Below are 26,171 nucleotides of genomic sequence, written 5' to 3'. Positions count from 1 at the left end.
ATAATTTATATAGATTCTTCTTTTCCCACCTATTTCCATTATTTTTAAATCTACAACTAATACTTTGTTAGTCTTTCCACCCCACCCCCACTAGAGCTGTACCTTGAGTATCCTGCCATCCATTCTTAATTAGCACTTTTCTTAGATAATATCACCACCTTCAACATCTCTTTGATCCTTTTGTCTGTGACATCTTTTGATTATCTGCTCCTATCACTGCTTGCTTATCCCTACAACCACCCCACCCTCAACTTCTCTCTCCCCCCGCCCCCCACCTTAGACCAGCTTATATTTCACCTCTCTCCTAACTATACTTCAGTTCTGCCGAAGGGTCGTGAAGACTAGAAACGTCAACTGTTTTCTTCTCCACCGATGCTGTCAGACCTGCTGAGTTTTTCCAGGTAATTCTGTTTTTGTTTTGTATTATAGCCAAATTTGCTGATGATACAATGATAGGAAGGAAAGCAAGTTGTAAGGAGGACACAAAGAGCCTGTAAAGGGGTATAGACAGGTTAAGTGAATGTGCAAAAAAATTGGCAGATGGCATATAATGTGGGAAAATGTGAGGTTGTCCACTTTGGCAGGAAGTACAGAAAAACAATATTATTTAAATGGAGAGAGACTAAAGCGTACTGCAGCGCAGAGGGATCTGGGTTCCTTGTAGATGAATCACAATGTTAGCATGCAGTTACAGCAAGTAATTAGGAAGGCAAATGGAATTTTGGTCTTTATTGCAAGGGGGATGGAGGACAAAAGTGAGGAAGTCGCTGTACAGGGCATTGGTGAGACCATACCAAGAGTACTGTGTGCAGTTTTGGTCTCCTTACTTGAGTGATTTACTTGCATTGGAAGCAGTTCAGAGAAGGTATACCAAGTTGATTCCTGGGATTCAGGGGTTGTCTTTTGAGCAAAAATGTTGAGCAGGTTGGGCCTATACACATTGGAGTTTAGAAGAATGAGAGATGATCTCATTGAAACATATAAGACTCTGAGGGGGCTTGCCAGGGTAGATGCTGAGAGGATGTTTCCCCTGGAAGAAATCTAGAACTAGGGGACATAGTTTTAAAATAAGGGGTTTCCCATTTAAGATGTAGATCAGGATGAGTTTTTTTCTGTCAGAGGGGTGTAAATCTTTGGAATTTTCTTCCCCAGAGAGCTGTGGAGGCAAGGTTATTGAAGATATTCAAGGCTGAGTTAGACAGATTTTTGACCAACAAGGGAGTTGAGGGTTATGGGGGTTGGCTGGAAAGTGGAGTTCTTAGCTGCAATCAGATCAGCCACAACCTTATTGAATGGTGGAGCAGGCTTGAGGGGCTGAATGGCCTACTGCTATCTCTCATGATCTTATGATTTCACTCCAGGCTATTCATCGAAGCTGTATTGCTGCTTGTTCTTCAACTGGGCATATCTACTTATACCTTATATCTATCAGCCTTCTATCTTTTTGCTCACCGTGGACCACACTCTTAATTTAGTAATATCAGAAACCTCAATATCACTGTTCATTATATCACTGTGAAAACCATTTATATATAAACAGGAAACAAAAGAATTACAGCCCATATTTCCAGGAGACCATTGAAGCCTCTATTCTGTGAGGCAGTTAAACTGAATTGATCAGGTGCAGCTTCCACTGCATGAGGACTTTGAGCAGGATTTTGGCTACTGAGGCAGGTAGCTCAAGTCAGAAAATTTCTTGACTCGCCAGACCCACCTCAGTAATAAGTGCCCAGAATTGCTCTGTGGGCTCAACGGGTCCGCGATGAAGTTGAACCTGCCTACCCCAGAAACAGATGCTAGGAGGATATGGGGGTGGGCGAGCGCTGAAGTGGGCTGGTCAGAAGATCTGCCTCGGTTCTCTGAGACATGGTCCCAGGTGTTTTAGAAGATTTTGGGCCCTCTAGCCCTCACCCCTTCACCCCACCTCCCATGGCCCCTCATACCCCCCCGGCAACTCAATTTCAGCTCACTCAGGATCCACCATGGGCATACCTCAAGGCCCATGTGGAGATGAAAAAAAATTCAAAAATCTAATACAGCTCGCACTATACAAACATGCTAGTGAAAAAACTCCCACTTGTGAAAGCACCAAATCTTTAAACTCTCCTCAAGTGGTTGATTTCTTATAAAAACAAACTTCTGTTCATACTCCTAATCTGTACTAGCCACTTTAAGCTGTCAATCAGACAGTGAACTTAGAACCCCCCTGCTGAGGTAATTGTAATTTTTGAAATTCAGCCAAGCATTCATAATGGATAGCCCTTAGGAAAATGTCGACAAATTACTCTATTGAAACTGCTTGAATGGATGCTACACAAACTGGTCTGTCAATCAAAGCAGTCCAAGAGGTTTGTTTAAATAATGATTGACAGCTGCAGCCAGTATTTTTTTTTTGTGGATTAAAGAGTGGGGGATTTTAAAAAAAAACTTCAGATCATGACCATTAAACAGATCTTATCTGCTCTCCAGGAGCTTTTATATTCCATCAATTCTTGACTCTCACACTGCAGTGAAGGCCCTTGGAAAAGCCAAAAAAGGGTCAATACTAAGTTCAGTTGGCCTTGCTGAGTTCAGGTATCCCGCTTATGTGAATCACGCCCTGCCCCCTTCCACCTACCAGCAAAAGTGGTTGGAGGCAGGACTTCTGCATCTAGGTCCTGCCCGCCAGTTTTAAAGATCCACAGAGTCATCCTGAAAAAAATCCAGCCATGTGTTTTTTTAACAGATCTCATGTTTACTTTTAAAGAGCTCTTTGTGTACATTTTAACCACAAGGTAAAGCTTGGAATAAAATTTGTTGAAATGCAAACAAATGAAAGAGCTGTTTACACACATCCCTTCTAGTTTCAGCACTGCAGAATTCTTTTGGATTCCTGAACTTAACCTGGTTGCCCTTGGAAAGAAATCCCATTATTAATTGGGGGAAGTGTGTATAAATTACTGTGAAAATATTGGTGAGGTGGGATATTCCATCCTACTTGTGGAGGGGGATTTTGAGGGAAAGATTGAAGTGAGAGAATTGGTGGGCATAAAAAATATCCCATCCCAACACCACTTGACTTTACACCTTGACAAATCAAAGTATGTATTGCTTGAAATGATCATTTGTGTCCTTGAATTAGAGAATGGGCAGTGATTTGTAAGAAATAAGAGAGAAAAAAGAATGGCAGAAGTAGGAAGAAGACAGATACATCACTCATCTTGATACTTCGACCAGAATTTTTACTAGCCCTTTGGCAATGGGCTGGAGGACAGGAAGGCTGGAAAAATGACATGGGAAGACCTGGGGGGTTGCTTGATGTCTTGATGCCGCCATGCGATTTTTCCATCAGCACGAATATAGGTAGACTGGCCACCCACCACGGGCCTGCCTTTTTGGGAGCTCCATTGCCCATGGATGGGCCTCCGGATGTCATTGGCACTGCTGGTACTTAAAGAGCCCCTCCCAATTGCCGGGGCCTGCCTGCCTGCCTGACCCTGGTATCCCAGAACTCCACTTACCACTCTTTGAAGGTACCTGCCCATTGTGCTGCCCTCTCCCTGCAGCTGATTGGGCTTTCGCCCCTGGTGGTGGGACTTCTGCCCTCCTAGTAAAATTCTTGGTGACTGGCTGTCTTCCTTAGCCTGTTTACTAATGCAGCAAACTGAACTGAACAGGTGTCCTGTGAGATCCCAGGGGACCATTTGCAGTAAAGGTTACAAACAGAATTGATTAGCTCACTGAGCTTCTCTGGTAGAGCAGGGATATTCAACTTCAATCTAATATAACAGACAGTTTCCTATTTAGAGTGTAGTTATTAAAAGTGTTCTGTAGGTCAGGAGAGGGTTGGTTCAATTTAAACATTCATTTGTGCTTCAAAGTTGTGCTAACCCCTGGAGCAATGTTGGCCTAGTGGATAATGCTGATGTGTGTGACAGGTTTACAGTATTTTATTGTAATGCTTTTACCCTCCAGATACAACATTGGACCTTGTCAGATTCCCCTCTCAGTTGCACTAGCTTATCATTTGTAGCAAAAGATCTCTCTGAAGCTTCCTATTACCTGTATGTTAAGATGAAAATATCTCTGCACCACTGATAGTGTCATTCAGAAGTGCCAGAGATCAAACCGTAAATGATTGCTTTTTAATTCTTTTAAAATCCTCTGTCTAAAATCATTTTTATAATTACCAAGGATGCCAAAGTGCAGCTATCATCTGTTTTGACTTAATTTGTTTCAAATTCTTTGAACTTTCTGAAAAGATTGAGATAAGAGCAAAATGTATAGAAAGTCTGGTCCTGCCAAAAGATGGTAACAAAGAGGGCATTGTCTGTTTACTCTAGTTCTTGTGAGGATTAATCCTTGTGTGATTGATTCTGTTTTTCTTGCTGCTTTTGAATGACTTGTGTGGTGAAGGATTGATACAGTACTTGCTTACGTTGAAACGAAAGGTGTTAGTATGCTTGCGTATAAACACAGAGATTGGCTTATAGAATGCAAAACTAATGCAAAAACCCAACACTCTGGACCCTGTGCCGGCTTCATTGCCAGTGGGTCTTAAGTATAAAATGAAGAGTGAATCAGTGGAAGTAGCAGATAGTTACTCTGCCTGATACTTGCAGCAACTTGAAGTGAGGTAGTTATAAATACTGGTATAAACTGTCTGGAACACTGGCTTAGAATTATGTCATTGAATGCTCATTTGTTAAATGAGAACTGAACCAACAGGATAGGTAGGAATCAGCTCCTGTGCTTGGCTTCTGCCAGCCTCCATTCTGGAACTTCAATTGTTTTCTTTGTCTCTGGATCAGAGTTTCTACTCTCCATCATTATTCAGTAACTCCTGCTGGGAAGTGCATGTGTGTGTGGATTAGAATAACACTGGGTTTGGTTCTGATGATGCTGCTGCAGTTCAATTGCCCATCACCATTTGTAATGCAAGGTGGACAGCACCTGTGGAAACTTTGCACAAGTCAAATGTAAATTAAGGGGGAGGGGAGAGAAGTAATATATAATTAGTCACAATTTTAGAGTACTGTTAAAACCATAACCACACTGTAGAATGAAGATTTAAAATACAACATATGACACTGGAATTTTAATGGGAATAATTCTTAACTGTGAAGTCTAGACAGTGACCTCTGCCTCTGTTGTGTAACTTGTTCTGTGGTATCTCCTTAGAGGTCTGATTCTCAGCGCTATTTTCTCCATTAGCTTCAACAAGTGATCTTTCTGCAGATTGTTTCACCCCCCCACTCAGTTTTCTGCTAACAGTAATTCCTAGTCTTTGCCCTGAAAGCCATGTTTCTTATTTTTTTGGCAATTCAAAGTTAGAGTTATAACACGGGAGGAGAACCAGCAACAACCTTTCCTTCCACTTCCCTTTTAAAGAAAACGTGGCTTTTACTTGCTACGAAGGGTTGAAAAAAGGTGCACCCTGCAAATATAGAATGAAGACAAGAATTATGCAGGAGCTGCAGAGATACTTGAAAAGAGATTGTTGGTACAATGGACAGGGTGAAGATGGGGTTTGGTGTGAAAGTAGAGAGTAATAATAATCTTTTATCTTGTGAAATGATTTATGATAGATGTTCCCTTTGATGCTTAGACACCCAAGAAAAAAGATGATTGATGGAAATGTAGGGAGAAACTGGGTGTAAACTTTCCTCCTGTTAGCTATCATAATATTATCGGTGCATAATCACAACTCGCAATTATCTAACACCTTTTAATAAAGTTGTAAGGTATTTTGCAGAGAAGAAACAAGCACTGAGCAATGGTAGAAGAGTGGAGCAGCGATCACAAAAATTACAGTGGGAAAAAAGTGCCAACACAGGCTTTGTGGGTTAGGGAGAAAACAAGAGTACAGATGATACGACTGAATTTTAAAAATTCATTTACGGGATGAGGGCATCGCTGGCAAGTCCAGCATTTATTGCCCATCCCTAATTACTCCTGAGAAGAAGCTGGTGAGCTGCCTTCTTGAACCGCTGCAGTCCCTGTGGTGTAGGTACACCCACAGCGCTGTTAGGAAGGGAGTTCCAGGATTTTGACCCAGTGATAGTGACGGAACGGTAATAAAATTCCAAGTTTCAGATAGGAAAATTGTCCTCTGAACATCCTCGATGGGCATCTCCTGCTGAGAGTCCTTCCCCCCTCTTTCAGCAGTTCATCCTGCTCTCCATGGCCTCTGTTCATTCTCCAAGTCATGCTCTGTCCCTGAATGCCCATTAGTTCAGCCGTGTCTGAAAGTAACTGATTAAGTCAGAAGGCTTGAAGTCAGCAAAAGATCCTACAGTGCCTGCCACACCACTTGCTATAGACTTGCAACTTGGAAACAACTATAGACAATACCAAACACTTATATAATCTTAGCAATAGCCAAATAAATCAACAACACCAAATCTCTAGGTAGTTGATGATTTCTTCAAGTAGTGTTGTTAGGAGGTCCTTCCTGTTGCTGAACATTACTCAGCTATGAGAGGCTAAAAGATGGCATTAGCTAGAGCATTAAGCTCCAAAGTGGCAAGGCTGGCATCAAATTGTTATTGCACAACCTTTGTGGACATTCACTGTGCGGGTACTAAGACCTGCTCTAATAGAGCATCTGGTATCATTCACCCCACAATATAAATGCGCTGTGAATGCCAATTTGGAGCTCCAAGGGCAATCATAGCACCCAAAAAAAGGTGCTAACGAGCCCAATTTCTCACCCAGCATAGTCTGAAAGGTATCAAACAGTATAATCTTATAGGTTGATTTCCATCATGTCAAACTTTGGCAAAAACAGAATTACCTGGAAAAACTCAGCAGGTCTGGCAGCATCGGTGGAGAAGAAATCAGTCAACGTTTCGAGTCTTCATGACCCTTCGGCAGAACTGAAGCATAGTTAGGAGAAAGATGAAATATAAGCTGGTTTAGGGTGGGGGGGGGGGGGGGGCGGGGGGAGAGAGAGAAGTTGGGGGTGTGGTGATTGTGGAGATAAGCAAGCAGTGATAGGAGCAGATAATCAAAAGATGTTACAGACAAAAGGATCAAAGAGGTGTTGAAGGTGGTGATATTATCTAAGAAAAGTGCTAATTAAGAATGGAAGACAGGACACTCAAGGTACAGCTCTAGTGGGGGTGGGGTGGAAAGACTAACAAAGTTTTAGTTTTAGATTTAAAAATAATGGAAATAGGTGGAAAAAGATGAATCTATATAAATTATTGGGAAAAAAAAAGGGAGGGGGGAGAAACGGGGTGGAGGAGGGGGGAGTTTAAGATCTAAAGTTGTTGAATTCAATATTCAGCCCGGAAGGCTGTAAAGTGCCTAGTTGGAAGATGAGGTGCTGTTCCTCCAGTTTGCGTTGGGCTTCACTGGAACAATGCAGCAAGCCAAGGACAGACATGTGGGCAAGAGAACAGGGTGGAGTGTTAAAATGGCAAGCGACAGGGAGGTTTGGGTCATTCTTGCGGACAGACCGCAGGTGTTCTGCAAAGCGGTCGCCCAGTTTGCGTTTGGTCTCTCCAATGTAGAGGAGACCGCATTGGGAGCAACGAATGCAGTAGACTAAGTTAGGGGAAATGCTGCTTCACTTGAAAGGAGTGTTTGGGCCCTTGGACGGTGAGGAGAGAGGAAGTGAAGGGGCAGGTGTTGCATCTACTGCGTGGGCATGGGGAGGTGCCATAGGTGGGGGTTGAGGAGTAGGGGGTGATTGAGGAGTGGACCAGGGTGTCCCGGAAGGAACGATCCCTACGGAATGCCGTCAGGGGGGTGAAGGGAAGATGTGTTTGGTGGTGGCATCGTGCTGGAGTTGGCGGAAATGGCGGAGGATGATCCCTCTGACGGCATTCCGTAGGGATCGTTCCCTAGTGACAGTAACGCTTCACAATTTGAATCTTAATAATCTGTGAATGGTAAAAGTAGAAACCTTGTAATGCAAGGTGGGCAGCACCTGTGGAAACTTTGCACAAGTCAAATGTAAATTAAGGGGGAGGGGAGAGAAGTAATATATAATTAGTCACAATTTTAGAGTACTGTTAAAACCATAACCACACTGTAGAATGAAGATTTAAAATACAACATATGACACTGGAATTTTAATGGGAATAATTCTTAACTGTGAAGTCTAGACAGTGACCTCTGCCTCTGTTGTGTAACTTGTTCTGTGGTATCTCCTTAGAGGTCTGATTCTCAGCGCTATTTTCTCCATTAGCTTCAACAAGTGATCTTTCTGCAGATTGTTTCCCCCCCCTCACTCAGTTTTCTGCTAACAGTAATTCCTAGTCTTTGCCCTGAAAGCCATGTTTCTTATTTTTTTGGCAATTCAAAGTTAGAGTTATAACATGGGAGGAGAACCAGCAACAACCTTTCCTTCCACTTCCCTTTTAAAGAAAACGTGGCTTTTACTTGCTACGAAGGGTTGAAAAAAGGTGCACCCTGCAAATATAGAATGAAGACAAGAATTATGCAGGAGCTGCAGAGATACTTGAAAAGAAATTGTTGGTACAATGGACAAGGTAAAGATGGGGTTTGGTGTGAAAGTAGAGAGTAATAATAATCTTTTATCTTGTGAAATGATTTATGATAGATGTTCCCTTTGATGCTTAGAAACCCAAGAAAAAAGATGATTGATGGAAATGTAGGGAGAAACTGGATGTAAACTTTCCTCCTGTTAGCTATCATAATATTATCGCTGCATAATCACAACTCGCAATTATCTAACACCTTTTAATAAAGTTGTAAGGTATTTCGTAGAGAAGAAACAAGCACTGAGCAATGGTAGAAGAGTGGAGCAGCGATCACAAAAATTACAGTGGGAAAAAAGTAGCAAGGCAGGCTTTGTGGGTTAGGGAGAAAACAAGAGTACAGATGATACGACTGAATTTTTAAAATTCATTTACGGGATGAGGGCATCGCTGGCAAGTCCAGCATTTATTGCCCATCCCTAATTACTCCTGAGAAGAAGCTGGTGAGCTGCCTTCTTGAACCGCAGCAGTCCCTGTGGTGTAGGTACACCCACAGCGCTGTTAGGGAGGGAGTTCCAGGATTTTGACCCAGTGATAGTGATGGAACGGCAATAAAGTTCCAAGTCAGGATAGTGTGTGGCTTGGAGGGGAATTTCCAGGTGGTGGTGTTCCCATGTGTCTGCTGCCCTTGTCCTTCTAGATGGTAGCGGTCGTGGGTTTGGAAGGTGCTGTATGAGGAGCCTTGGTGAGTTTCTGCAGTGCATCTTGTAGATGGTACACACTGCTGCCACTGTTCGTTAGTGGTGGAGGGAGTGAATCTTTGTGGATGTGGTGCCAATCCAGCAGGTTGCTTTCTCCTGGACGGTGCCAAGCTTCTTGAGTGTTGTTGGAGCTGCACTCATCTAGGCAAGTGGAGAATATTCCATCACATTCCTGATTTGTGCCTTGTAGATGGTGGACAGGCTTTGGGGAGTCGAGGTGAGTTACTCACTGCAGGATTTCCAGCCTCTGACCTGCTGTTGTAGCCACAGTATTTATATGGCTAGTCCAGTTCAGTTTCTGGTCAATGGTAACCACCAGAATGTTGATAGTAGGGGATTCAGCGATGGTAATGCCATTGAATGACAAAGGGGGATGGTTAGATTCTCTCTTGTTGGGGATGGTCATTGCTTGCCACTTGTGTGGTGCGAATGTTTCTTGCCACGTTTCAGCCCAAGCCTGGATTTTGTCCAGGTCTTGCTGTATTTGGACATGGACTGCTTCAGTATCTGAGGAGTCACGAATGGTGTTGAACATTGTGCAATCATCAGCGAACATCCCTACTTCTGACCTTATGATGGAAGGAAGGTCATTGATGAAGCAGCTGAAGATGGCCGGGCTGAGGACACTACCCTGAGGAACTCCTGCAGTGATGTCCTGGGGTTGAGATGATTGACGTCCAACAACCACAACCATCTTCCTTTGTGCTAGGTAAGACTCCAACCAGTGGAGAGTTTTCCCCTTGATTCCCATTAACTCCAGTTTCACCAGGGCTCCTTGATGCCAAACTCAGTCAAATGCTGCCTTGATGTCAAGGGCAGTCACTCTCTCCTCACCTCTTGAGTTCAGCTTTTCTGTCCATGTTTGAACCTAAGCTGTAATGAGGTCAGAAGCAGAGTGGCCCTGGCAGAACCCAAACTGAGCGTCAGTGAGCCGGTTATTGCTAAGCAAGTGCCACTTGAGAGCACTGTTGATGACGGCTTCCATCACTTTACTGTTAATGGAAAGTAGAGTGATGGGCGGGGGTGTAATTGGTCGGGTTGGATTTTCCCTGCTTTTTATGTACAGGATATACCTGGGCAATTTTTCACATTGCTGAATAGATGCCGGTGTTGTACTGGAACACCTCAGCTAGGGGCACAGCAAGTTCTGGAGCACAAGTCTTCAGTACAATTGCTAGAATGTTATCAGGGCCCATAGCCTTTGCAATATCCAGTGCCTTCAGCTATTTCTTGATATCGCGTGGAGTGAATCGAATTGGCTGGAGACTGGCATCTGTGATGCTGGGGATCTCTGAAGGAGGCCAAGTTGGATCATCCATTCAGCACTTCTGGCTGAAGATCGTTGCGACTGCTTCAGCCTTGTCTTTTGCACTGATGTGCTGGGCCCCTCCATCATTGAGGATGGGGATATTTGTGTAGCCTCCTCCTCCAGTGAGTTGTTTAATTGTCCACTACCATTCATGGCTGGATGTGTCAGGACTGCAGAGTTTAGATCTGATCCATTGGTTGTGGAATCGCTTAGCTCTGTCTACCACTTGCTGCTTATACTGTTTACCACGCTAGTAGTCCTGTGTTATAACTTCACCAGGTTGATACCTCATTTTTAGGTATGCCTGGTGCTGCTTCTGGCATGTCCTCCTGCACTCTTCATTGAATCAGGGTTGATCCCCTGGCTTAATGGTAATGGCAGAATCGGGGATATGTTGGGCTATGAGGCTGCAGATTATGGTTAAGTACATTTCTGCTACTGATGATGACCCACAGTGTCTCATGGTTCCCCAGTCTTGAGTTGCTGAATCTGTTTGAAATCTATCCCACTTAGCACGGTGGTAGTGTCACACAACAGGATGGAGGCAATCCTGAATGTAAAGATGGAACTTCGTCCTGACAACGACTGTGCGGTGGTCAGTCCTAGCTATACTGTCACGGACAGATGCATCTGCGGCAGGGAGGTTGATGAGGATGACGTCAAGTATGTTTTTCCCTCTTGATGGTTCTCTCACCACCTGCCACAGACCCAGCCTAGCATCTATGCCCTTTAGGATTCGGTCAGTTTGTTCTGTGGTGGTGCTACTGAGCCTCTCTTGGTGATGGAGATTGAAGTCCTCCACCCAGGGTACATTCTGCGCTATTGTCACCCTCAGTGCTTCTTCAAACTGATGCTCAACATGGAGGAGCGCTGATTCATCAGCTGGGGCGTGGGGTGGGGTGGTGGCAGTAGGTGGTAGTCAGCAGGAGGTTTCCTCGCCCATGTTTGACCTGATACCATGAGACTTCACAGGGGCTGAAGTTGATGTTGAGGACTCCCTGAGCAACTCCCTCTCAACTGTATACCACTATGCCTTCACCTCTGCTGGGCCTGTCCTGCCGGTGGGACAGGGATGGTGATGGTGGTGTCTGGGACATGATCTGTAAGGTATGATTCTGTGAGGATGACTGTCAGGCTGTTGCTTGACGAGTCTGTGAGACAGCTCTCTCAATTTTGGCACAAGCCCCCCACCCCCCCAGTTGTTGGTAAGGAGGAATTTCCGGGGTCGACAGGGCTGGGATTGCCATTGTCATTTCTGGTGCCTAGATTGATGCCAGTTTGTCTGTTCTGTTTCAATATTTTGGGTTACTGGTGGGAATAGAAGTGATTTGCAATCAGGACTTAGTGCAAGGTGAGATGCCGGCAGCAAATTACAAGTTACAGTTTGTTGCTGGAGAAGCTCAGAAGGTTGGCAAAAAGGGCTGGAAAAGTCAAATCTGTAGAAAACAGGTGGACGAGGGCTCATGATACTGGAAGTGGGATGAGTGGCACTGGAAATAAACAATCGCATTGCTGAACTCAATATGGAGTCTGAAGCGAGTAGAACATAGCTTTTTTAAACCATCTACTCCAGCATGAGCAAACAATTGGAAAAAAGGATGTTACCAGACAAAGGTACAGATTTTTTGGCAGGAGAACAATAAGATGGGTTCAACTGTCTCAATGTTAATTTGTAGGAAGTTCTGGCTCCTTCAGTGGGAAATTTGGGGCAATGGATGGTAGACATTTCTTTGATACCATAATTCATCTACTATTCAAAATATTACTAGTTAAACATTTATGATTTATTTTATGGTTCAAAAATCATGATTCTATACTGGGAGCAGTGATTTATAAAAAATGGCCTAAGGATCAAACAAGATTCATTTCAGGAAAGCAAATGCTTTCCCTTGAATACTGACGGTTACCAGGAAGATAGCCATAGATTTTCACTAATTACATTAACAAAGCAAAGCTTCTGATGACAACAGAGTAAAATATATTAAAATCAATAATTAAGTTTTTGAGCCAAATTTATTTGTAATTAATGTAATGCTCCATTAAATGAAGGATGATTATGGTACAAAATTGGATAAGATGATCATTTATGTATCCAAATTGAGGCAACCTCTACTTAGAAATTTTAGTATGGAAGGAAGTAATTCAGCCCATCGTGCTATGCAAATGCTAGCTTTACAATGAGGCTGTCTAACTAATGCCATTCCTGTCTACTTTCTTTGTACTTTCTTCCTCTTCTTACCTAACTTTCCCTCAAACACAGTCCTTGATGAAGTTCCAGTAGTTGTTTGTGACGTGTGTGTGGGTTACACGTCAGAATCATCAGGCATGACATCAGCAGATAGCCCTTATTACCCAGTAGCCACCCTTGAGTTTGCTGTGTAGGCTCAAATGCAGCTGACAGAGGACTGAGGCAGAATAAAGGCAATATGACTGCTGCCAGGATACCAGGCATTGACTTGCACAATATGCTGCTTATAGTCACAGCTGCTGGACGTTGATGGAGTGAAATCCCTTTTGATTCCAGTAATGGCAGAGTTGATGTGGGGTGACGGCAAAGCGATGTTAATGCAGTCAGTAGCAAGCAGCACCACAGGAAAGCCTGCAATACTAGTGAAGCTGCCTGCCCACTGCACCTGCTTGTCTCATAGAAGAGAGAATGAAGTTTGGTTGGGTCTCAATGAATAGAGAACCTCAGTGATCTGTACACAAACTGTACACATAAACTGTTGCAACTATCTCCAAATTCAACCTGGTAGGAGCTAGACACACAAAAGCTCATTGACATTGTCACCTTCACAGCTATTGGCAATGCAGTCCTTGTCCTGCTCAGAGGTTGTAGTTGTAGCCATAGCAGGTGTCAGATTTCATTGAGGACCTAATTATGGAAGTATAGATGTCTCACATATTGGTTCAGATAGGAAAATTGTCCTCTGAACATCCTCAATGGGCATCTCCTGCTGAGAGTCCTTCCCCCCTCTTTCAGCAGTTCGTCCTGCTCTCCATGGCCTCTGTTCATTCTCCAAGTCATGCTCTGTCCCTGAATGCCCATTAGTTCAGCCGTGTCTGAAAGTAACTGATTAAGTCAGAAGGCTTGAAGTCAGCAAAAGATCCTTCAGTGCCTGCCACACCACTTGCTATAGACTTGCAACTTGGAAACAACTATAGACAATACCAAACACTTATATAATCTTAGCAATAGCCAAATAAATCAACAACACCAAATCTCTAGGTAGTTGATGATTTCTTCAAGTAGTGTTGTTAGGAGGTCCTTCCTGTTGCTGAACATTACTCAGCTACGAGAGGTTAAAAGATGGCATTAGCTAGAGCATTAAGCTCCAAAGTGGCAAGGCTGGCATCAAATTGTTATTGCACAACCTCTGTGGACATTCACTGTGGGCACTAAGACCTGCTCTAATAGAGCATCTGGTATCATTCACCCCACAATATATATGCGCTGTGAATGCCAATTTGGAGCTCCAAGGACAATCATAGCACCCAAAAAAAGGTGCTAATGAGCCCAATTTCTCACCCAGCATACTCTGAAAGGTATCAAACAGTATAATCTTATAGGTTGATTTCCATCATGTCAAACTTTGGGTTTGAAAAGAAATTTGCCCTATCAAACATTAAGATGAATCACTGATGTTGCAGGACTGCCACTGATATCAAGTGATTTCCAATCCTTATGATCAGGTGAGGTGGATAGAATGGCTCTCCTCTCCCTTCCGCTCCGTGTTTGACCACAACTGGGTTTTTTTTTAAAGGATATGCCTGCCAATTCATTGAGCATTTAAATTTTTAAGTGCTTTGACTGTAAAAGACACACACAAACAGGTTTCCTTGTAAGGTTTTAAAAGGAGAAGAGAAGTTTTTATTGTACTTAACACCCAGCCTAAACAAAATAATAAAGGCATTCCAACTTTCATGCATACATGCACTCAAGGATTAACTCTCTCACACACAAACACAAACAAGTAGGAGGAATGATTAAGCAGGTTTTAAAAGCCCAATAAAAATTAGTGATAAAAACAAAAAACTGCGGATGCTGGAAATCCAAAACAAAAACAGAAATACCTGGAAAAACTCAGCAGGTCTGGCAGCATTGGCGGGGAAGAACAAAGTTGACGTTTCGAGTCCTCATGACCCTTCAACAGAAGTTAGTGATATACAGATCTTGTAGATTGATGTCTTGGATCTTTCTAAGCTGGGCTCGATGTTCCCTCAGGATTCAACATCGAGATGGTTTAAAGATGTTGACAAATAATCTTTGCTTAAGGAGTCAGCAGCTGCTGGGTTAATTCTTAAATCACTGCCTATGATATATGGATGGTCAAACAGCGGGCAAGGCTCTGGCTTGCAGGATGGATGGAGAGAGAGAGTGCCCCACTCAGAGTCTAACTACTTTGGTGTCTGATCTGTGGCCTGGAGAAAAGCGATTTCTTAAACACAGAAGAAGATTAGTTGGTTCATCACATGATCCTTTTCACCACCTGACCACTTACCCAAACATAGTCATAGCTAGTTGATTCCAGGTCCATGGTTTACATGGTTAGGTTATGGCTAAACAAATTCTTTTCTCAGCCAGAGTCCGTTGTCCAAGGTGATTTACATCTGATACTTGATGCTCACCCAGTTGGATACACATGTGCTTGTCTGGGTGTTCTGTGAATGGGTCAGGAAAAGGTCCATTCACACTCCTTCAAGGTGATTGTCTCTGATTGGTTTTTCTAAAAAGGATGACTCCATTTTAATGGCTTTGGAATTTGTAAGATACAATGATGCAAATGTTCGGTCATCTTAGAAGCTGTTGTTTTAAGTTACTGAAATGTTGTTTCAGTCTTTTAAAACTCAACCAGTAGCTTTCAGCTTAATAAATACATAAAGTCATTTTCGATGTAAAGTATGGCCTTATAAAGAGATGATTAATTTATAATATTACACAATGTTAAAGAGTGTCTTAAATAGTTCTTATATTGTAAACAATCTGCTAGCATAGGCATAGTGACAACACTGAGAAGTATACTAGTATGGCAGTAAAGAGCCTTATTTCCGTTATCTGTTGCTATCATGTTGAATAAACCTAGTGACAGTAACACTTCACAATTTGAATCTTAATAATCTGTGAATGGTAAAAGTAGAAACCTTGAACAGCTTTCGGTCCTTCTTCTTATTCCACTATAAGGTGTGATGGATTGTTTATACTTGATTATTGCCTTAACTGAGTTGTATTATATCCTGTCATGCAAGGCAGATCTGAGGATATGAATCGCTTTACCCAGCCTGATACAGTGTGCAATGCTTGCCCATGACAAATATATTGATCTTCAGTCATCATGTTCCCATAACCAAGGCTTCCCTCGGTGAAGTAAAACTGCCAGATTTTGTTAGAGAGGTGAAGAGGGGCCATATCTTCTGTGCCTCAACAACAACTACTTGTATTTACCTAGCATCTTTAAAATTGTAAAATTATTCAAGGTACTTCCCAAGAGTATTACCAAATAAAATTTGACACCAAACTACAAAAGGAGATATTAGAACAAAAAAGATCATAAGATCATATGAAATAGGAGCAGATGACTAAAAGCTTGGTCAAGGGTCTAAGTTTTACGATGTGTCTCAAAGAGTGGTAGCAAGGCTGAGCAGTTTAAGAAGAGAAATTATAGTGTTAGGGCCTTGGCAGCTGAAGGCATGGCCACCAATGGTGTAGCAATTAAAATCAGGGATATTTATGAGGCCAGAATTGGAGAACACAAATATTGTGGAGGATTGTAGGGCTGCAGGAGGTTATTCAATGTCTCTGGCCAATAAACTAGCATCAATATAATTTTCAGGAATTTTCAAAGAGCAACTTGTGATGTTAGGGGTTAATTGTGTTTTAGTGGTATTATTCTCACCTTTGAGCCATAAGTCATGGGTTCAAGCCCCCTCCAGGGAGTCGTGAATTTATGAAAGTGACAAACAAGAAAGGACCCATTTGAGCAGATAATCTCAATGCAGTGCACTATTGTGGGAGTGCTTCACTATTGGAGGTATCATCCTTCAAATGAGATCCTAAACCTTGATACCATCTGTCTCTGAGCTGGATACAGTATAAGAAGTCCCATGGCTCTATTCTAAGAGCAGGGGTGTTCTCCTGGTGTCCAAGCTAATATTTATCCCATAACCAATGTAAATAAAACTGATTATTTGGTCATTATCACATTTCTGCTTGTGGGGCCTTGCTGTGTGCATTTTAGGATATGCATTTCCTTCATTACTACTGTAACTATATTGTAAGTACCTTATTTGGTTGTAAAATGCATGGGACCATGGAAGGTGCCATATAAATGCAAGTTCTTTCTTTCTATCTTCCCTCAGAATTTTAACGCATCATTATCATAACTTTTTATCTTAATTCAGGTTTGACATGAAAATGGAGTATTGAAACTCCATTAATATGTAAATCCATAGTGGTTTTAGAGGAATTTGCGTAACAATCTGATATTTGTGCACTTAGCAGTTGTGGGACATTGCCCATAAATAGCTGGGTTGTTGGAGCAAGCTGGTGGTATTAAATGGCCATCACTTTCCTGACTACTCCTGCTCTCAGCTCCTACACTGGTCATTTCTGTGCTTCATTTGCCTGTAGCAAAAGAAATATAGAATTAAAAATGCATTATAGTAATAACGCAGTCCCAGACAAATGCAAACTACATGCATCAACTATTTTTGTCCTGTTTATTTCTTTTTGAAGCCATATTTCCCCCTCTTTCCTGTACATGGGCATAGTAGGAAGAATATACAACACTAAATAGAAAACAAACCATCTTTGGGTGTGCAGGAACAGTCTTTTGGAGAAAGAGTGGCCTGGATTTTCACAGAGTCAAGGAGACTCTGGCATGTCAAGTGGAGGATGGACCCCGTATCCAGAGGTCCCTCCCCAATACCCAGCAGAAACCATTTTCACCGGGGTGGATTCGGGGGTGGGAAGTGATTCCCACATGTGGGAAACTCAAACTTAGCAGGGTCATTTGAACTCAAATAGACGCCATTTTCACTGGAACAAGGGCCGTATCCCGCAGTGTTTTGAATGACAGATTTTTAGAATAGACGTAAATGTTCTTGAAGGGCAGATAAGGTAAGGTAAAACTGTCATGCTGTCAAGTTTATTTAAATCCCCAGCCCTTTAAAATTGAAAAAAAAAACTGCGTGTGTCTGAGTTGAAAAACATCTGTTCTAGCAGTTTCAATAGCTGTTTGATGACATAACCCTAAGTGCTATCGTTATAGCACTATCAGTGGTTGACTGTGTTCTACAACATTTCATTATCACAATGGAGGGGCGGGGGGAATGGGGGGGGGGAACGTGCTGTAAATTCACAGTTTGCTTGCCAGTTGAAAGAGGCTATTAAAGGATTAGCTGTTTATGTGGGGTTATGAATACAAATGCTTGTTTTTATAAGGGGCCAAATACTTGAGGGGATTTAAATGTACTGAATGGGCTTTCATGAATGAGGCTGTTTATTTTATATAGTAAAGATATTTAGAACTTTGTTTTACTTTATCACAGAATAACCCCTGAGATCTGCCCATGGTGGATACTGGGTGAGTTGGCATAGAGGTTGTAAGGGACTGGGGGGCCATGGGGCAAGAAAGTGGTGGGGGGGGGTCATGAGTTGGTACTAAATTGGCATAGGAGCCATAAGGGGCTATGGGGTGAGTGGAGGAACGAGATTGCATGAGTTGGAATTAAGTTGGCATAGGGGCTATAAGGTATCATGGTAGTGGATGGGGGTGTCATGAGTTGGCACTGTTAACATAGGGGCTATAAGAGGCCATTGGGGTTGATTGGGGTCATGAGTTGGCATTAATGGGCATGGGCAGTGGATGGGGAGGTGATGGAGTGAATGGGGGGCTGAGGGCTAGAGGACCTAATGTTTAAGAAAACAGCTAGGAAAGTCCTAGAGAATTGAGGTAGGCCTTTTAGACAGCCCGCCTGTGAACTCTGGAGCCCTGTGGCCAACTGCGTCCTGTACCACCCCACCCACCCATCGGAACAAAGATCCCAGCTCCATACACATGCCTCGGGAGCGAAAATCCAGGCTGGTGTGTGTGTTTTCCTATTTGTGGGATTTGAGAATAGAGTTCACACACCTTTTTAGGGTCCAGGAATTAGGGTAGATTTGTTTTTGAGAGCAGAGGCTGAGGTGGGTCTGTGTTCAATTTAGGAGTCTCTAGGGACACAGAGTTTAGAACAGGTAACATTCCAAGTGAAGGTCAGATTTTTGCAAATTAGCACGTGAATCCTAATGTCCTTTTGCAACACTAAACGGGTTATTTAATGAATTCAGGAAGGCCTAGTTTACATTATTAACCACTGTCTCCGCTGGACTGAGGTCTATTCTGGGTGTCGTTTGCAATAAGTATCGGATCTGCCCTCTTTACAATAGTCCTTGCAATGCAAGAGGTCATATGACAGGTATTGAGCTGCACTTGCTTATACTGCTTTAAGATAATAGAGTTGCTGCAGCATCTGACACACTGCCTCGTTAGCATCTTTTATTATCAAGTCATGGAGGTTATAACCCTTGTCAGAGTAGAATTGGACAGTCTCTTGTGCTTGTCAGAGTAGAATTGGACAGTCTCTTGTGCTGACTCAATAGTCATCCCAAGCCAGATAGGTAAGTTTATGTGCAGACATCATTCTGGACTGCGCAGTTGTCAACCATTGCACAAGATTTGAATGCGTAACAAAATTAATTGTTGAATATGCTGCAGTGTTGATTTTGGTGTGCAACTGTACAGGACACAGAACGTAAATGAAATTCCATTTCTGAATCGCTAATTAAAAGTTGTCACAAACGAGTGTTTGAATAAGATTTCTTCTGGGTCAGCAGGACAGTGGCACGAGCTTTGAAGTCTGTGGTCCATTTAACTCCATCCTTATTGTTTCTACTCTTGCCCGTTTGATTTATTTTTCAGCACAGGTTATTGTGAATTGTCTGATGTAAAAACAACCAAGTGATTCTGAAAAGCAATTTGGAATATAAGGACAAGAATTTTCCTAATTTCTATCCTTCTATAGCAGTTGGGAATGTTTTACCTAGACGTCTAGGTGAATTTTCAAATGCAGGTTAAGCATTATCTCTTTTTCCCTCACTTTCTCCTTTAGTTTTGGTCTCTCTCATTCTTTCTTTCTATCTCCCTCTCTATTGATCTCAGAACAATGGATGTATATGTAAAATGCAAAATAATACTATTTCTTCTAGTAATCCTTCGCATCATAAAACTCATCAATGGATACGTAGCTGACATTTACTTTTCTCCCTTTTCTCATCAGGCTTAAGTGAAAACAAAAGACGCGAGCTAGCTGCGCTACTATGAAGTCTGAGGCCTTGCTGCTATATTTTTCGCTACTACATTTTGCTGGGGCTGGTTTCCCTGAAGACTCTGAGCCTATCAGTATTGCACATGGCAACTGTAAGTTTCAAGTAAAATTTGTTGTTCGCTGACATAAGTGTAGACCCAAAGATAAATAAGAGAATGTTGCAAAATGATCCATCTATCTAGAGTCAGTTAAATGTCTTTAACACAGAATAGTAGAAAAAAGAGCTGTAATTTCCTTCCAAGCAAGAATTCTTAGTTTGTGATGGAATTAGTGTCCCTGCTGGCTTGTAACAAGGATTACAGGAATGAGTACTTGTGAAATCTGCAGTGATATTACTTCACTGCCTTGGGGCACAAGAAGTGAAAGGCTAAGTGTGGGAATTGCAATTCAGGCTGATGTGGTTACATTCTTTCTTCCTTAACAGATACAAAACAATATCCGGTATTTTTGGGTCACAAACCAGGACGAAATAACACACTAAGACACAAGCTGGACATTCAGCTGATTGTGAAAATGAATCGAACACTCTACATTGCTGCTAGGTCAGTATTATTTCACTAACTTGTCGAACCCTTGAGCTCAGTTTACTGACCAGTATACTGAAGTCTCCTGATTCAAAGAAAGTGGCTCCAGCTGCCTATGCCACATAAAGAGATCAATTTAAACACAACTCTCGGTTAGCAGTGTTAGGTAGCGGACTTGTGCCATAAATGTGCTTGCAGACGTAGGAGATGGTTTTGTGTCCATGGAACCATTTTGCAGCGTTGTTTCATATGTATGTACACAAATATATAGGAATATGAGTAGGCCATTCAGTACCCCACCCCGCAAGCCTACTCTGCCATTAAGTTAGACCATGGCTAATCTGTACCTCAACTCCATACAGATTAGTATTGGCAGAGGTTTGACACAAGATCACCTGGGCGCTCTTTGGATTGTAAATGATGTCAAAGTTGAGTTTTGCTGTCAGGGTGGTGTAGCATTGAATTGCTGCTTGTTATTCCTACATTTGTAATTAGTGACAGTAGGGATAATGTTGATCTTCTGTGATGGTGGAAAACAGGTGATAGTAAATCTGCAGCTTGTTTTATATCTGTCTTCATTTTTCTTTCTATTGAAGTCAGCATAACTAAAAGTTGGAAGAGATGTAAAACAGGCAGCTAATTCATTAACACCCATGTTTCACTGTTGCATTATGTTAAAATTAATCCCGTGGGTCTTGATTGTTTTTATTCTGTAGTCTATGATCTAAAATATTAATATATCAATCAGTAGCCTATCACCTTTACAAATTTGAATGTAAGAAGCATACCTAGACAAACATTTTAGTTAGCAATGTGTTTACAATCTGAAATAAAAGTCACTGTTTTCATGACAGTGATTTGGCAAAGTGCTTTTTTTGTTGTTGTTCACAACCGAGATGATGGCGTGATGTCATTGTTTCACTTGAATTGGATGTTGTAATGCCAAAAATAACTCTGTACTCCAGCCTCCCCAAACGTAAATTCAAGTTCCATGAAGATACTGCCCATTTAAAAAAGGGTACAATACTATTTTTAAACTTACGTGGATGTAAGGGTCTATGTACAGGAAGTAGAAGGTCATTTTTGCACAATGACATTAATTTACTGCCTGAAATAAAATTATGGAAACTAAATTCAATTTGAAGCTGGAGACTGCAGAAGAAAAGTTATTTGGACTCTGGGAGCTCCTATAACTCAATTAGTGTTGGACAGCTAAAAAGAATATCAAAAAGAAAATGGCGGAAAGGAAGACAAGGGATTCATCTTTCTGTCAGCAGGATGATAACCAGGTTTATGCACTGGTTTGTGATGTGACAGTTTGAAAAGATCTTTCTTTTTATAATAAAATTAGTACCTGTTTGGTTTTTCTTAACTTATAAATAACAGAATACTTAAGGGAAGCCATTTTATGGCAGAGCTAGAAAACATTTAACAGGCTATCGTGATTAGAAAGTAGCAAGGTATCATTTTGTTCCAGCAGGAAGGATGCAATTCATTTTCATTGAAATGGCGTCACCTGAAAGTAGATGCTATTCAACATAATTTACAGCATTGCACTGTGTTTACAAACCATGCTTTCCAAACAAATATTTGTGAAGATAGTATCTTTACAAGTTCTATAGTTTTAGTTGTCTGGCAATACTAGTAGCAGTTAAATACTGGCAGAACTCAAATGTAAGGAAATCAAATTCACTTTAATCTCCAATGTACTGTGTATTGGAGTATTTTATAAAGAAACGGGTTAATCTTTTTCAATAATTTTAAAGGCACAGAATGACCTGGAGTTATCTTTTGAAGTTGCTTGTGTTCCATCCACAAAGGTTTTGATAAAAAAAAGGTGTTTGTTTGAATAGCCGTTTCAAGAGGAGAGCTATGTGTCGTTTTATTCTAAAAGGAAATCATAAACCAGAGGCATTAACCACTCTGCCCATTTTCCCTTCCTTACTCCTCTGGAGAGTTAGCTGAGGTGTCATTCCATGGATACAAGTCCCCTTCCAATATCCCATGTGGCTATTCTTCACTTGTGAGCAGTTGTAGGAACACTAGCAGTTTCCTCTTCTCTTTCCCCTATCTTCCCTGACCTCAACCACTAACCTGGTCCAGGATGCTGACAGCAATTTTAGCAATTTTGTCATTGCTATGACTGATAGCAGAACCAGGACTTTTTGATCTTGTTTATATCGTCATGTGTATATAACAAATATTTTTGTTGCTTTTTGCAAAAAAAAAATTTGTCTCATGAAGAGGTGCCCTTTAAGTATTTCCATTACATAGTTTCATGTAAAAAGAATAGTACTTTCGTTGAGACATTTAATAAATTTTTTATGCCATATAGAACTGGCCGTTTCAATAATTGGCTCTACTGATTAGACCTGCCATAATGTTGTAGATGGTGGATGACGTGAGAGTAACATATTAGCATGTCCAAAGCCAACTGCATTTCTAAATTGTTTCCATTGAAATACATTTATCAGTCAAGAGTTTACACAGATGTTCATTTAATGGCACCCAAATAGAAAGTAAGGAAATGGGTATAGCAGTTTCAGATAACTGCTCTCTCCCTTCCCAGGCAAGCCTTTCTGCCTATTCTGTTCTCATTGAGGGAATGTGTGCAGTAGAATTTAAAAATAGCCCTGCACCTGATGTGCTAATGGTTTTCCCCTGTTGGAAGATTGGGTATTTGTAAAGAAAGTGCAGTTCTCAGCAATATGTAAGCAATTTGACATTTCACAAAGGAAAACTTAGCAAACACAATGAACTACTTGTCTGTGTATGGTTTTGAATGAGTGGGCAAAGTGCATTAGGCTCAAAGCATGATTTAAAATGCTTTGCAATTGTCAACATTGCAATTTCATTTTAACATTTACAATAAAGAAACGTGCCACTTTGAGCATGTCCTTGTCAAGTATAAACAGTGTTTTGTTTATTGCTTAAAGTCAGATGATATCACGTCTAGAAAGGTTTCAAGTTAAGGGTATATGCAAGGGTGAATTTTAAAAATGCACAGCCAAGAGTTTCAAATTTGCTGTTCGTCTTTCTTTCAGAATGGTGTCTTATGTCTACCTCTCCATATACAATTACATTAAGAGGATCTAATTGTACTTGTCAGTGTTCTGTAATGGAAAGACTTGGTGTGTTGTAGGTGTGAGAAATTGTATCTCTGACCATTCTGTATATGATGTACAGCTGTATACTGACTCTCCTTTTCTACTATTACATTGGTAGAAATGATCTTATCAGCAGAGACTCTGTTCAACCTTCAGAGTTTAACACAAAAACCTTCAGGAGCTTTCCAGCAGTATTTGAGTTTCTAATTTACCTGAAAAGAACATATAGATTGCTTGATTCCATCAGTATAGATGGAAATGGTGGCTGGAAAGAAGTGTGTGGAAGATATTGTAAATCTGTCACTAGTGAGATGGAAGACACACAGCCTCTACTAAACCATTAATGGCTACAGAGATCTTTAATTGTTTTTGTATTTATAAAATGGGAAAAGAGGAAACAGCACACTTTATGGTCTGCAGTTGAAGCATTAATTGTTATAAATATGAAATTGCTTTCACATAATATTATTTTCAAAGTACATTTTCTGTTCAATGTTTATTTAACCCTCCTCTTCTGAAGCCTGTGATCCTTGCTGTGACGGCTTTCTACATATTAACTGTTTGACCCACATGCTCATTGTTCATTAGTGATCTGAATGGTGAGCATTGATAGTCACTTTGACTATGGGGAGAGGAGAGAGGTTTGGGTGCGCCTATCCTCAAGTGATATCCATATATGTTGACGTCCAACAGGGATTGCTGGCCCGTGAGCGGGACCAGGAACCTCATCAGAGATCAGGGATCAAATCTGAGCTCCTTTCTGTTCAGTATGGCTTAGCTACTCACTGGGTAAACTGAGCAATTGGGAAACCAATTTGCTTCTTTTTTATGAATAATCCATTGACCAAAGTCTTTGCTAATGTATTTGTAATAGTTGTATTATTATGTGGTGAAGCATTTCAAATTGAATGATCTGCTGCTCCTGGCTTGCTGTCTGTTTAGTGCGATAAGATTCTGCAGACTATGGTTAAAGCCTGAAATGAACATGTAGATTCTATGTTCTATTTATAGAGACCATATTTACACTATTGAAATGGATACATCCTTCACAGAGCAGATTAATTTTAACAAAGTAAGTACCGTGTGTTTTCTTTGTGTCTGTGACTATGCTGTCTCAGTTTAAACATGAAGTCCCATATGCAGAACCTAGATAAGACTTGACTACTGTGAATTAAAACAACTGGCAATAAAGTGAGGGCTAGACGGAGACAGCTAAACGCAAGTTTTAGATAAATCCTGACATTAAATTTCAAAGCACCATTCCCATTAACGGAAGGTTTTATTTAAGTGGAACATTTTTTTTTCTTTATTCTTTCATGGGATCGGGCGTCGGTGGCTAGGCCAGCATTTGTTGCCCACCCCTAATTTCCCTTGAATCAACCTTGCTAAGTAGTTTCAGAGGGCACTTAAGAGTCAGCCACATTGCTGTGGGTCTGGAGTCACATGTAGGCCAGACCAGGTAAAGATGGCAGATTTCCTTCCCTAAAGGACATTAGTTAGCCAGATGGGTTTTATGACAATCGATGACAGTTTCATGGTCACCATTACTGAGAGTAGCTTTATACTCCAGATTTATTAACTAAATTCAACTTCCACCAGCTGCCTTGGTGGGATTTGAACCCATGTCCCCAGAGCATTAGCCTGGGCCTCTGGATTACTATACCAGCGACATTACTACCACAGCACACCACCCTCTTCCCCCTGGCAAACAAACTATGTATTTGCAAATAATTGTTTCATTTGGGCTAACCCTGTGTATTCTAGTGCTTAATAGTCTGATTATAAGGCACAAGCGACATATTTCAAAGATTGTTTATTCAGTTAAGTAAACCCTTACTTTGCACAAAATTAAAATCTCTAACTTTTAGTTTGTTTTGCCTTGTCAAACAAATAATAAATGGGAACAAATAATGAAAATTAAACCTCTCAAGTAATTTAGTTCCCTTCAATAATGCTTAGGCACATTGTTAACCATGATTCAAGAAATACTGACAACAAAACGCTCAACAAAATGAATGTTTTGCTATTGTTGTTTGTTTGAAGCACCATGTTACCTTTCTAACACAGCAACTATAAAGCTGAATATGATGCGATGTATTCTGTAGTGATAGCCAATAAGATGTGTAAGACACTATCTGGTTTTAATGAGCTGGCTCTTTTCAACATTACAGAAGTTAACATGGCGATCTAAACAAGCTGACATAGACATATGCAGAATGAAAGGAAAGCATAAGGTAAGCAGGTATTATTTCCCTAATGGATGCCACTTCAGTGTAGATTCACTGTGTCTGTTATCGTATGACACGATCGCTGATTGACCTCTGATTCTGTCATTAATGTGATTCATTGGCTTTATCAGTTATCTCCTAATGAGTCCCCCTGTTGATTTCTTTATTTGATACAATGGTGAATGCTTAGAGGAGGAAAATACCATTTTGCTGTTCAGCAATGAAGAAGGTTTAGCAGCACAGTTCACAATAGTACTTGTGTAATGAAACATACTTGTACAGTAAACTGACTATAACATAGTGATTTTTGTTTTGCTGGCTTAGGATGAATGTCACAATTTCATTAAATTGCTTCTGAAAAGAAATGATAACACCTTATTCGTCTGTGGAACAAATGCGTTCAACCCATCATGCAGAAACTATAAGGTATGTTCCTTGAAATGCTTT

General features: G+C 41.2%; 1 protein-coding gene across 8 annotated transcripts in view; it reads left to right on the top strand.

Moving 5' to 3' along the window:
• Positions 1-26,171, top strand: part of sema6a (sema domain, transmembrane domain (TM), and cytoplasmic domain, (semaphorin) 6A) — a 174,479-nt gene that overhangs the window by 94,085 nt on the left and 54,223 nt on the right. For all 8 annotated transcript variants that reach the window (XM_078566541.1, XM_078566532.1, XM_078566582.1 and 5 more), the window contains 5 exons: positions 19,818-19,957; positions 20,290-20,407; positions 24,508-24,568; positions 25,668-25,730; positions 26,049-26,150. In XM_078566541.1, coding sequence (XP_078422667.1) covers positions 19,858-19,957; positions 20,290-20,407; positions 24,508-24,568; positions 25,668-25,730; positions 26,049-26,150 — 444 coding nt within the window. In that variant the 5' untranslated portion in view covers positions 19,818-19,857. The remainder of the gene's footprint in view (positions 1-19,817; positions 19,958-20,289; positions 20,408-24,507; positions 24,569-25,667; positions 25,731-26,048; positions 26,151-26,171) is intronic.

Source organism: Cetorhinus maximus, chromosome 2 (assembly GCF_964194155.1).
Source record: "Cetorhinus maximus chromosome 2, sCetMax3.hap1.1, whole genome shotgun sequence".
NCBI lineage: Eukaryota > Metazoa > Chordata > Chondrichthyes > Lamniformes > Cetorhinidae > Cetorhinus > Cetorhinus maximus.
Note: the sequence above shows the minus strand (reverse complement) of the source record. Positions and strands in the feature narration are given on the sequence as shown.